General features: G+C 30.3%; 3 protein-coding genes across 3 annotated transcripts; 2 read left to right on the top strand and 1 right to left on the bottom strand.

The window, feature by feature from the left end:
• Nucleotides 1-4,638: 4,638 nt before the first annotated feature.
• Nucleotides 4,639-13,908, top strand: LOC125827097 (osmotin-like protein OSML15). The gene is made up of 2 exons (XM_049506461.1): nt 4,639-5,408; nt 13,770-13,908. Exon 1 carries the CDS (start codon nt 4,652-4,654, stop codon nt 5,402-5,404), a length of 753 nt encoding a protein of 250 aa, XP_049362418.1. The 5' UTR covers nt 4,639-4,651; the 3' UTR covers nt 5,405-5,408; nt 13,770-13,908.
• On the top strand, nt 7,625-13,908 carry LOC125827095 (osmotin-like protein OSML15). Its single transcript, XM_049506460.1, has 2 exons — nt 7,625-8,396; nt 13,766-13,908. Exon 1 carries the CDS (start codon nt 7,632-7,634, stop codon nt 8,394-8,396), a length of 765 nt encoding a protein of 254 aa, XP_049362417.1. The 5' UTR covers nt 7,625-7,631; the 3' UTR covers nt 13,766-13,908.
• LOC125827101 (osmotin-like protein OSML13) lies at nt 10,624-11,364 on the bottom strand. The gene has a single exon (XM_049506464.1). The coding sequence runs from the start codon at nt 11,362-11,364 to the stop codon at nt 10,624-10,626; it is 741 nt and encodes a 246-aa protein (XP_049362421.1).
• Nucleotides 13,909-14,535: the final 627 nt, after the last annotated feature.

Here is a 14,535-nt window from a genome sequence, read left to right as displayed (position 1 = left end):
ACTTTAATCCAAAAATATCCTGTGATCGTATATATTTTTTATAACAAACAAATCTTAGAAATATAACAAACAAATTTTAGAATGTGATCTAACATTTTTTTAATAAGATTTTTCAGTTTGTTTCAAAAGAAATTTTTATATTATTGTCTAAAAGATTCATAAATTACAAGACAAATAAAAAGAGAATCATTTACTAAAATATGGTCTTAAAAAAGGGACAATCAGCGAAAATTTCTATGATATATAAATGGGAGTATAATTAAGATATCAAAACCTAAATATCACTCACTAATCTAACAATTACCACTCTAAACATTGTACCTACTTAAATAATTTTTCACTGATGTAATGCCATAAAGTTGACTAATTAATTTAATTTTATCGTGTGCACAACTTAGAAAAGACAATATATGTGTGCCCAACTACACAAGTCTTCAATTGTTTGTATTAATTAAAGTGAAAATTTCTAATATGACATATATTATACTAATATTTTCGAGTTATAGCAGTAGATTTAGATTTTCAAGTTATAACATTAAAAATTTCAGGTTGTAACAGATTATTAAAAAAAATAATATTTTTAATAATTAAAAACATTTGATTTGAAAAGAATAAAAAGATAAAAAAAAATTAAAATAAAACGTTTCTGAAGGAAAAAATGAGAAAAACGAAAATAGGGGTAGCAATTAAATTTGAATTAATTTAAGATAATTATTAATTAGCATGAATTAAGGAATTTCAAACTAATTAAGAATATTCAGTTTCCTTAATTCACTCCAATTTGTTAAAATTAATTTAATAATCTGATTTTATCCATTTTTCTTTCACGTTTCTCTCTCTTCGATTTTCTTCCAGAAATTGTCACTGGCGACAAATTGATTTTTTTTTTTGTGACAGACAACTTACGTATCAATATTAATTAAACATGGAGGAAGATGGGTTGCTTCAGGTGAGTATTTTTAATTGTTTACCATTTTTATTTGGATTTTAGTGAAATAAATAAAAAAAGTGAAACTGTAAATCGTCACTATATTGAATGTGATATGTTTTTTGTATATACAATACGTTTTGTTCATAATACTTATTAGTTGTTGTGAAATTGTAATATTAGTGATTTTCTTGGTAAGTTTCTGTTTTTTGGTAGTGGTTTAGTGTTACCATATTATTGATTACTGATTTTTTTCTTGGTAAGTTTCTGTAATATTATTGATTACTGATTTTTTTCGTGAAAAAATAAATTAAAATGTATAGTTTTGAATGAATTTGTTAGTGTAAGTGTAATGAATTTGGTAGGAAAGTGTATTCACTAATGAAAAAAAAAGGTTATTTAGAATTTTGAAGAATTGTATGACAGTTGTTTTAAGTTGATATGAAAGTGTGTTAACTACTTAGTAAAAAAAGTTATTTTGAATTTTGAATAAGTGTATTAAAAATGTTTTAAGTTGGTATGAAATGTGAAATGTTATTGTTTATATAAGTTTTGTCAGTTATGTATAGATTTGTGTGAGAGGAATGAACTATTTGTTTATACTAAATTAAAACACATTTCATACAAATGTTATTCAAGTTTCATTCCAGCAGAAACTATAGTTTAAAAATAGTTATAATTAAATTATATCATATAAATTAAATAAAAAATAAATCAAAATCATATAAACATTGATAAAAAAATAATATAAAAGTATGTTCATACAAATATTATTCATGTTTCATACACATGCATATACATAAATTTTAGTACTGCCATATTTATAAATAAAATTCACACCAATTTTATTCAAACATCATATCAGCTTCATTTGCACTGTTGCATTCATCAATCTATTTTCATAAATTTATCTAATTACGCTAACAATAATTTAACAATTTTAATACATTAATGGATAAATTGAAAAATAAACCTTCTTAATAGGAAAAATCCCAATTTCATATTAATATTATTCTAAATTTATACAAAACAGAGTAATTAAACAATTCATACAATTTTATTCACATCAATTTAATAATTCATACCATATACAAAATTAATAGACAATCCCACCAATGTTAATACACAATTCATACCATTCGCATACCAATATTGTATCAAAATACATACAAAATCCAACAATCAAACATTAACCTCATATCCATACACATTTTATTCATATTTCGAACAATTTTCACACATACAAATGTTTCGAAAACAACAATAAGCATAATGTGATATAAAAAAATCACTATTTTGTCTAATGTGAAAACAAATTAAATAAAGTACTTACCCTAACAACTTTTTTGTGTTTTTTGGATGTTGGTATTTCTGATTCCTTCTTTTTTGTTGTACTTCTTGTTGTTGGTTTTGAAGATTAAGCAACTTCTACATTTGTTGTTTTTTTTCTTTTTTGTTTCACTAACAAAAACAGAATCAGATTCAGAAGGGGTTTCAACAATTTTCCCCTTCCTCTTCTTCCCCTTTTGATTTGCCGAAGTCGCCCTTTTCTTTGCTTCATTTTTTTTTCTCTTTTTTATCTTTCAACTGAGATGAACCACACGTCACCGAAATTTCAGCAATTTTAGGCGGGGGAGGGGGGGGGGGGGGTTTGAGTTAATATATTGAAGGTTGGAACATGAACTTCATCAATAGAAGTTCCTTCAACCGATCTGGCACTCTTTCGAGGCATTTCAATGTGTTTCTTAGACATGATGATGACGAGAAACGTAACGAGAGAGACGATTGTGGAGTTAGGGTATTGGGGTTGTGAGAAAGATTGGATGGACGGTTGTGAATGTGGTGTAGTGGAGTGGTGAGGAAGATGGAAGTGAAAATTGTGAATATGGGGTAGTGGGGTGGTGGCGTGTAGAAACTGATAGGCGTGGGTGGGCGGGGAACTGTGATTGGTGTATGAGATATTTGGAGTGTAACGGTAAACAAGGAAGTCTAATCAATGTAAATCCCTAAATTCGTGTAACTGATAATTTCGGTTTTAAAAAAAGAACTGCAATTAAATTAGTTAGCTATTAATAATTAATAATATAAAAATATAAAGAGATTAATCATTTTTAAATAAAACTGTAATTGATTTTTAAATAAAGTTAAATTTAAGTTATATGTTATAACCCGTAAATAAATTGTTATAAGGAAGAATTTTTTAAGAGTGTTTAAAACTTGTAATATTGTCCCTTAAATGTGTATATGGTGTGATTTTTCCTTAATTAAATCCTGATAATCCATCATGCATGAGTCGTGGTAAGACTATAATTTTCTAGGAATTGAACTTCAATTTCTTGTGTGAAGATTTTTTTTAAATAATTGAATATACAAGATAAAAAGTTAAATAACAGCGTCAAATAATCATATATGTGTATATATGAGTTCGAAGTCAAAAGGGCAAAAAAAAATTGTCAAAAATTTCAAAAGGGCACATCAATTTATTTTTTAACCAAAAGGGCAAAATCACACCTGACGGAGCGATTTTCTTCTGACAAAATTGACGTCGTTACTCCTTTAAAAAACATAAAAATCGCTGTCCCAGCAGCTATTTTGTTTTTCAAAATAATTAAATAGCTGCTATGGCAGCGTAAATTTTCTGTCAGAAATTATTTTTAAAAAATGGAAATCGCTCCACGTGTAGCGATTTTAGTTTAAAATGTTTTTTTTTAATAATCACTGCCAAGGCAGAGATTTCAGTAGAAATATTTTCCCAATTGAGTTACTTTATAATTTTTTATTGTATACTTTTTGATTGCTAGCAGCAATTTGAAAATAATAATAAATTTTTTTATTGAAATTGCTGCCAAGGCAGCGATTATTAAAAAAATAATAGTTTTTTAAAACTAAAATCGCTACACGTGGAGCGATTTCCCATTTATTTTAAGCAGTCCTCGCCTCGGGAAATTTTAATAAATTTTTTTTTAACTTGTTTAAGAAAATGGCTGCTATAGCAGCTATTTCTATTTTTAAAAAAAATTAATTTTTTTTTTGAGAAAAACGCTGCTGGGGCAGCGATTTTTGTTTTTTAAAGGAGTAACGGCGTCAATTTTGTCAGAAGAAAATCCCTCAGTCAGGAGCGATTTTGCCCTTTTGGTTAAAAAAAAAATGATGTGCCCTTTTGAAATTTTTGATAATTTTTTTTGCCCTTTTGGCTTCGGACTCGTGTATATCTCTCATTATTATTATTATTGTATGCAGCCTCCTCTTTCATCACGAAGAGTATTGATCAAACGATTATTTTCAAAACGAAAAGCTATATACATAGGAAAATAAAATTTCATACAATTTAAGATCGTGCATATTTGAACAAGAGAGAAAAAGAATATATGCTAGGGGTGCAACTATATGTTATAATTTATATTAAATATATGCATTATAATATAAATATCATGCATTCCTTATTTTTTTTAATGGATATTATCTGCGGCTTATTATCTCAAGTGGACATATTATCACTAAACAAAATTATTAGGTTTTGTATATGTTCATTGTACATAATAATTGTATATGCTTATAGCCGCCTAGATCTATCTTATTTAAAAACATCTCTAAAAATTATTTATATATGTATATCTATATTTGTAATATTGTCCATATTGCAAAAAGCCGCCACACCCCTATATAAACCCCTACTCAATTGTGTAAATATATCCAACAAATAAATATTCTTCTTATTCTAAAATGAGTCATTTGACAACTTGTTTAGTGTTCTTCCTCCTTGCCTTTGTGACTTACACTAATGCTTCCGGCGTATTTGAGGTCCATAACAACTGTCCATACACCGTATGGGCGGCGGCCACCCCCATAGGAGGTGGCCGACGTCTCGAGAGAGGTCAAAGTTGGTGGTTTTGGGCCCCACCGGGTACTAAAATGGCACGTATTTGGGGTCGTACTAATTGCAACTTCGATGGTGCTGGTAGAGGTTGGTGCGAGACTGGTGATTGTGGTGGAGTCCTAGAATGCAAAGGATGGGGTAAACCACCAAACACCTTAGCTGAGTACGCTTTGAATCAATTTAGCAACTTAGATTTCTGGGATATTTCTGTTATTGATGGATTCAACATCCCTATGTCTTTCGGCCCAACTAACCCTGGGCCGGGAAAATGTCATCCAATTCAATGTGTTGCCAATATAAACGGTGAATGCCCTGGTTCACTTAGGGTACCCGGAGGATGTAACAACCCATGCACCACATTCGGAGGACAACAATATTGTTGCACCCAAGGTCCATGTGGTCCTACCGATTTATCAAGGTTTTTTAAACAAAGATGTCCCGATGCCTATAGTTATCCTCAAGATGATCCAACAAGTACATTTACTTGCCAAAGTTGGAGTACAGACTACAAGGTTATGTTTTGTCCTTATGGCTCTACTCACAATGAAACAACAAATTTCCCATTGGAGATGCCTACAAGTACTCTTGAAGTGGCTTAATTAAGTAGAATCTTGAGTTGAGCCAATCTCTTTTTTGTTAAATTTGATTGAAGTTGTACATTGTTTTTAATTTGTTTTACACATTTCTTTTTACATTTGTTTGCTTGAAGTGGCTAAGATCTGAATAATGATCTATGGATCGATCGATCATATATTGTACTTTGTCTTACACATGATATTTTAATTTTCAATTAAGAGTGTATTTGGAGTATTGTTTCTTTTTTTAATTCTAATTTTAATAAATAAATAAATAGTCTAGATAATATTCTAAAGTACCTAGATCTGAAAATATAAAATTGTAGGGATAAAATATACCTATAACTAATCAGGAGCACATGTCATAAAAAAGTCAAACAGATGAAAATATTTTTTTATTGGCGGCTTTTGGAACATTTTCAAGTGTACTATAGTATATGAAAATTCATTCTAAAATCTTAATCTATGTTAAGATTTAAATTTATAAGTTTAAAGATATAATAAATTCAATATTAATTAAAAAGCTTAAAGATCGGAACATTAAGATAAACTTATCAATGAATGAGTCGATATACAATGATACAAAAAGACGACTTTCAATCAATTACCCGTTTGACCTAATTTTTCTGAAAAGATGTTGTCCCTATCTGTAAATTCATAACTTGAAATAGCAAAGAGAGCTTTTACTTTCAACTCCGATTTAACGCCTTGGTAAGAAATTCAACATTATTCGAATATTGATCGACTTTTATTTATTTTTATAAACGGCATCAATAATTACGAGATCAATCAAACAGTAATTTCATGACTATTCGTATTCGTTTTCTTCTTCATAATTGCTGTCCAGGTGGAATAATATAATTGATCTTTTATTACAATTAATTATTTCCAAATTCTCTTTATAAAAAAATACAATTGTGGTTTCAGCCTATTGCTTAAAAAATCATGTTTGCAATATTACTTTAAAAGTTCAATTAAAGCTGTTAAAAATAAAAGAATTAAAGTTCTTTAATATTCATGTTGTTTGTAAATTGTAATATATTATTATCTCTTTTAAAATGGATGATAGATAGTGTGATCAAACTCAAATTCAAAAACTCTTGCATGCTCCGAAATTAAATTCAAATTATATATAATCATCTCATCTAAACACAAGAGTCTCTTAGGAACCAACAACAAAGACGACCATGATGACAACGAGGAAGATCGGAAAACATTAATATAAAACAAAAATCAGGACCGGACAAATTATGCAATTAAATAACAAAAATCATCGTTATTTAACTATAGATTAACAACGAAGTTCGTAACTAATTTAAGTTCTTTTTTCTCGTGTGAAACAAGTTCTCTATATAGCTTGTGTCGAAATAAAATTTCAAACTTTTAAGGTTCCACTCACCTCTACGCCAACCCCATTTGCTCAACTTTTTTGACCGTAGAATGCATGCACATTTTCTATTAATTATTATGTTATGTCCACTTGATAAATATGCTATAAATAATTAAATATAAAAATCCATTATATATATAGGACGGAAAACAAATCAAGGGGAAAAAGCAATTGTCTGTAAATAAATTACAAATTAGTAATTCAAAAAAATTAAGTTATGTTATTAATGAAAACAGAGCCAATAAAAAATGAAGAGAATTCTCTACTAAGGTAATTATAAAGTTAAATACACTACTAAAAAATTACTATTTTGCCACTAAATTCTCATGGAAAAATGTTCAATGTCAAGTCTCACATGTATGAAACGAAAAAAGAAAAAAAATAGTAAATGTTTTATATGGAAAAATTAGGAAGCTTCCCACAATTTTAGTTTTTCCATTATGCATTTTTTCGATTTGTTGTTTATACTAAACTAAATAATTTAAAATTAATATATAGTTAAACACAAAACTAATAATACATATATATCACTTAATTATAAATATCATAATGTGTTATGGATAAATTTTCAAAGTAGCAAAAAGTTGAACTGTGAAATATGACTGGAGTGAAATATATATATTGCTTATAATAGGCTGTATTCAGATTATATTGGCGGCTTTTTGTTTCAAGTGGAGATATTTTGGCTACAATTTTTATTTTTATTTTCTATATATATGTACATTATACATATATATGCTCTACCTTTATAACAAGTGCCAATATTTATATGATTAATGTCCATAGTGAAAAAAGCCGCCATACCACTATATAAACCCCTAGCTCGATATGTAAATATATCCAACAATTTCTTATACTAAAATGTCCACTAAAATGAGTCACTTGACAACTTGTTTAGTGTTCTTCCTTCTTGCCTTTGTGACTTACACTTATGCTTCCGGTGTATTTGAGGTCCATAACAACTGCCCCTACACCGTTTGGGCGGCGGCGGTCCCCGTAGGAGGTGGACGACGTCTCGAGAGAGGTCAGAGTTGGTGGTTTTGGGCCCCACCGGGCACTAAAATGGCACGTATATGGGGTCGTACTAATTGCAACTTCGATGGTGCTGGTAGAGGTGGGTGCCAGACTGGTGATTGTGGTGGAGTCCTAGATTGCAAAGGATGGGGTAAACCGCCAAACACCTTAGCTGAATACGCTTTGAACCAGTTTGGTAACCTAGATTTCTGGGATATTTCTGTAATTGATGGATTTAACATTCCTATGTCTTTTGGACCAACTAAGCCTGGACCTGGAAAATGTCATGGAATTCAATGCACAGCCAATATAAACGGTGAATGTCCTGGATCACTTAGGGTACCTGGAGGATGTAACAACCCATGTACCACATTCGGAGGACAACAATACTGTTGTAATCACGGTCCATGTGGTCCTACTGAATTGTCAAGATTTTTCAAACAAAGATGTCCTGATGCCTATAGTTACCCTCAAGACGATCCAACAAGTACTTTTACTTGTCAGAGTTGGACTACGGACTACAAGATTATGTTCTGTCCTTATGGCTCTACTCACAATGAAACAACAAATTTCCCATTGGAGATGCCTACAAGTATTCTTGAAGTTGCTTAAGTAGATTCATCATGAGTGTAGCCACCTCTTTCTTGTTCAATTTGGTTGAGTTTTGGTCATTAGTTGTCTTTTATATTATCCACATTTCTTTCAGTTTGTTATCTTGAGGTGGCTAAGATTTGAATAACATATTGTACTTTGTCTTACACATGATGTTTTAAATTTTCACACGAGTGCATTTGGAGTCGTTTAATTTTGTCTTTTTAATTCCTAATCATTTAAGTCTTAAACCTTAGAAAAAAAAGGAATGAAAAAATAGTGCTGATAACATTCTACAAATAATCAGAACAAAAATTTAAAATTGTAGGGACAAGATAAACTATTATAATTACTGTAGGATAACTATCTTTATAGGCGGCTTTTAGAATATTTTCATGCATAGGGTCAAAGGCGGAGCCAGGTAGAGGCAAGGAGTTCATTCAAAAAAAAATTCATGAATAATTACAGACGTTATTTATATATAGTTAGAATTATTTTTAATATATATATATATAGTGATTAATCAATTAATGAATCTTTGATCCTTTAAATTTTGTGTGTTTATTTCTTCATATTTTAAAGTCCTTTAATGAAAATTATTACTCCGCTACTAATCATGCCCTTGATATTCAATATATGCATTGGGCTTGATATATTAGAATCTGCCTTGGAAAAATCTTACTTCGAAGGCAAAACACTTATTATAACCAAAAGAAATTTTATTCTCATGACTCAAACTCGATATATCATATTAAAAATCGAAAACTAACATGCCACCACAGCCCCTTTGCATATTTTCAGCACGTCATGATGCATGTTCCGTGACTTTTATGCAACTACTCCTGAAAATAAGAAGCAAAGTCCTTAGCACACAATAATACTCACTCTGTTCTAAAATATTTTTCACGTTTTATTTGAAAATGATAGATCATTATCAAGATATATTCCAATAATTTCACCCTTCCTTTTTCTTAAAAGCGTACCAAATAATTTAAATTTGCATCACGTAACCTTTTAACTCCCCACCATTATTATAGAAAAAATATGTCATATGTCAAGTTGATACTTAAAAGAAAAACGTATGTGCATCTACACTCAAAAGTCAAGAAAATAGGGGTACATGGAGATATTGGTGAGTGGGGTCTTTTATGTTGCGTGGTGGTTAATTAATTATTTATCATTACTTACTATATTAACAAAAGTATATTATTTTCCAAAGTAATGTTGTTATTTTATCCTAATACAATATTTAGTCATTTCATTCCATCAATTTCTGTTAAGTTCAAATCAATCGTTGTTTCAAAGGAGATTGATATTAGTAAAGTCACGTTCTGTTCTGTCTTTTTTTTTTTTTTTTTTGCCTTTTGGGTGTTGACAAATTATTATAGTTATTTTTCACAATTTCATTTTAATATATGTGAGTGCGATAAAGTCAATTTGTTAATCTATTACATGAAGTTAATAAGTTAATAAAAACTATTTCACTTTTAATTCTCTAAAATATGTAAAAACATGTTAAAGATAAAAATAGTGAATTTTCTATATTTAAAAATATTTCTTAATAAAAATATAAATTTCTTAATTTAATCTTTTGTCATTGTATCAAATGTATTTGCTTATTTTGAGGAGTTTCTGCATAGAATTCAAGTAGCACGTGCAGATAACATCATTCAGTTACGTACTTAAAAATGCTCTAAGAGCCGCCTATAAACAAATATTTTCATCTACTATTGACTTTGTCTTAAAATTTTGAACAATAATTTCACAATAAAACTTGAGATTAATTTTATTTTATATTTGTTTTGACGTATTAGTTAATTCTGAGAATATTTTATCCCACTATATTGATTAAAATAATTATTATCTTATATAGAAAGTGAGATAAAAAAATCTCATGAGATATTCTTACTTATCTTATCCTGCGTATTATAACATTTATGTCCTTGAACCGACATGAATAGTCATTCTCTCACTTGACAAGCTGCTATCGTAAACAACAAAATATACACGAAAGAACATAAAATAATATTTGAAACAACAGATATAACTAATCGAAATTTTTAAACCTGAAATTTCACTACAATTAAAAGTTAAAAAGAAAAACCATCAAAACCATAATCCAAATACAGTGTTGATTTTTTATTTTTTTTTAAAAAACAAGACAAAGTACATTTGTGATGATGTGGTACTTATTCATGTAATTATATTAGGTTTATTACAAGCCAATACAAAAGAAAGAGACTCAATTTTACTTGGCCTCTTCATCACTTGAAGGCATCTCCAAGGGGAAATTTGGGCTAGTAACACCATTAGGGCAAAAGACAACCGTATAATCTGTACTATCACTAGGGCAAGTAAATGTGCTAGTTGCATCATCCTGTGGATAGCTATAGGCATCAGGACATCTTTCTTTGAAAAATCTAGACAAATCAGTAGGATCACATGGACCTTGGGTGCAACAATATTGTTGTCCTCCAAACGTGGTACAAGGATTGTTACATCCTCCGGGTACTTTAAGTTGACCAGGACATTCACCATTTATATTAGCCGCGCATTGAATTGCGTGGCATTTCTCTCCACTTGGATTAGTCGGAGCAAAAGTCATCGGTATATTAAATCCATCGACTAAAGAAATGTCCCAGAAATCTAGGTTGTTAAATTGGTTCAAGGCGTATTCGGCCAGGGTGTTTGGCGGTTTACCCCATCCGGTACACTGCAAGACTCCACCACAATCACCAGTCTGACAAGAACCTCTACCAGCACCATCAAAATTGCAATTAGTACGACCCCATATACGTGCCATCGTAGTGCCCCTCGGTGCATTGATGACCCATGTCTGACCTTGATCGAGACGTTGCCCACCGCCTATCGGGGTCGATGCCGCCCACACGGTGTATGGACAGTTGTTTCGGACCTCAAAAGAGGTAGCATAAGTATAAGTCACAAAAGCAAGGAAGAAGAAAACAAAAGAAGATCTCAAGTAGGCCATGTTTTTTTAACTTTTTTTTTTGGTCAAGTTGTTGGATGTAGTGACAAATTGTTGGGCAGTTTATATAGGGGTGTGGCGGCTTTTGAAACTACGGATTTTAATCACAAATATCAATATCACACTTGACTAATCAACGAATAATATTTAAATATGTTTAAGTTAAGGTTGAGGTGGCTCAACATATAAGAGCCGCCTACCAATTACTCCATTACTTTATATGAAAATAAAAGTCAAACTATTATTTTTTCGATTTCTTATCTAGTGTTCGATGTATGCTGTTCTGATTAAATCTAAATTTACAAATTAATTATGCTCTTAACAAGATTTTTTCATTTTTAAAGGTTCAAATTCACATTCATTAAGAATAGAGAAATTGCATCTGTTTCAACGGCAATCCATATCAATAACATAGAAGACTAATTTGTTTAATATAACGTGACAAAACTTTTTCTTAAAACTTAGGCTTAAGTCATCTGCTGCCCGTTAAGGTTGTCCTCATAATTCACTTAAACATCTCAACTATGGCTTGTACCTATTGAACACCTAAATTATTCAAAACATGTGTCTATTAAGTACAAAATGCTGATATGGCAAAATAAGTGCATCTCACTGCATTGAAGCGTGTGAACAGGTCCCAAACTTTTTTTTATTAATAATAAACGTGTACTTTTTTCCTTCTTATGACACTTGGCATTGCATTAATTAAAATAATTAAAAATAAACTTTTATTCAAAATGATGTCTTATAATATCCAAAAAGAAAACAAACCCACCCCCACCGCTGTAGCCTGTAGGCTATACCAGCAGTTGTCTTCTTCTTCTCCCCATTTCAATTATTTTAAACTCTGTTTTGGTTCTTCATTTTTATTTTTCGCTTTTTATAAAAAAAAAAACTGAATCTGCTAAGTGCGAGGAAAGGCTTAAAATAGTCCATTATCTTTGAGTTTAGACTCAAAATAGTCCTATTTCTTTTTAGTGGAGCATTAATAGTCCTGATTCTTTAATAAAGTAGTGCATTTTCAGTCTTCATCTTAACCACAGTTAATTTTTTAATAGCCCAGTGGGTTATGCACGTGCTTCTCATATGTTTCCCTCCAAACTTAAAGACTCTTGCTATTGCAATGCCATTTGGGCTTCTCCTTTTGAAACATTAGTCTTCTTTCTTAGTTTTTCCCCTTTTTATCTCTAATCTCCAAATAACCCTAAAATCTGAAACCTGCATTATACTTTCTTCAATAATATAATCAAAGTTTGGAAGTTATAATGTTTTTAAGGAGCAACAATGACAGAGAATCACCTCTAATTTATGGTAAGTACGATTTTATTTTAAATTCTTTTAATCAAATCCCACTATCCCAAAAAATAATTCAACACAAGAGGCACGTTTATGAATATATATATACATAAAGATGTCGCTTTGTTAATATTTTAGAAGTTTTATGACTTAATCAATACCCCTGAAATTTATACTTTTTGTTATTTGCTTTAATATTAATATCATGTTGCATATGTATTATTTGTGTTGATTAGAATATATTTTTTGCTATTTTAGAATCGATGGCAGATACATCATTTTTCAGTATCAAAATACACCACGGAGGAGTTATGAAACGTACTCCAGAAAAGCATTATGTTGAGGGCAACATAAACTATATTGATTATGTTAATGCAAACAAATTGGACCTTGATGAGTTTAAGAAGATGGCAGAGATTTGTGGATACTTAAAGAATTCAATTACTTTTTGGCATAGATGTGGAAGATCTGGTAATAGATGGAGGTTGGTGTCTACAGATAATGAAGCTCATGATGTTCGCAAAAACATCCCAAATGACAACATGATCGAAATTTACTTCGAACACTTGGATTCATATTTCAATATAGAAAATATGACTTCTATACATAGCTCAAATGCTGCAGATAATAACAGACAACAACTTGTTCAGGAAAATCCATTGGCAAATGATTTCAGTGACTCGGAAGTTGAGTTAACTGATGGTTTACTTGTTGATAAACATGAAAAGACTGCACAATACATAGTGGATGAATGGGAGATCCTTAGTATCGAAGCACAGAGAAAGATGACAGCTCCAGAAAGAGAGTCTGATTGTGTTGATTCTACGGACACAAAAAGTTTGCATAGTGATTCTGAAAATGAGATCTTGAACTTTTCTACATTCAATCCACAAACAGATGGAGACAATCCAATTTTAGCTCTAGAATGTGTTTTTGAAAGCAAGAAAGATTTTAAAAGTGCAGTAGTTACTCATGAGATTAAGAATGGAAAGTAGTTACTCAGAGTTGGACTACGGACTACAAAATTATGTTCTGTCCTTATGGCTCTACTCACAATGAAACAACAAATTTCCCATTGGAGATGCCTACAAGTATTCTTGAAGTTGCTTAAGTAGATTCATCATGAGTGTAGCCACCTCTTTCTTGTTCAATTTGGTTGAGTTTTGGTCATTAGTTGTCTTTTATATTATCCACATTTCTTTTAGTTTGTTATCTTGAGGTGGCTAAGATTTGAATAACATATTGTACTTTGTCTTACACATGATGTTTTAAATTTTCACACAAGAGTGCATTTGGAGTCGTTTAATTTTGTCTTTTTAATTCCTAATTATTTAAGTCTTAAACCTTAGAAAAAAAAGGAATGAAAAAATAGTGCTGATAACATTCTACAAATAATCAGAACGAAAATATAAAATTGTAGGGACAAGATAAACTATTATAATTACTGTAGGATAGCTATCTTTATAGGCGGCTTTTAGAATATTTTTCATGCATAGGGTCAAAGGCGGAGCCAGGTAGAGGCAAGGAGTTCATTCAAAAAAAAATTCATGAATAATTACGGACGTTATTTATATATAGTTAAAATTATTTTTAATATATATATAATGATTAATTAATTAATGAATCTTTGATCCTTTGAATTCTTCGTGTGTTTGCTTCTTCATATTTTAAAGTCCTTTAGTGAAAATTATTACTCCGCTACTAATCATGTCCTTGATATTCAATATTTGCATTGGGCTTGATATATTCGAAAAATCTTACTTTGAAGGCAAAACACTTATTATAACCAAAAGAGATTTTATTCTCATGACTCAAACTCGATATATCATATTAAAAATCGAAAACTAACATGCCACCACAGCCCCTTTGCATATTTTC

This window comes from Solanum verrucosum, unplaced genomic scaffold (genome assembly GCF_900185275.1).
Source record: "Solanum verrucosum unplaced genomic scaffold, falcon-dt-bn FXZP01000060.1, whole genome shotgun sequence".
Classification (NCBI taxonomy): domain Eukaryota; kingdom Viridiplantae; phylum Streptophyta; class Magnoliopsida; order Solanales; family Solanaceae; genus Solanum; species Solanum verrucosum.
This window is presented reverse-complemented; position numbering and strand designations above follow the sequence as displayed.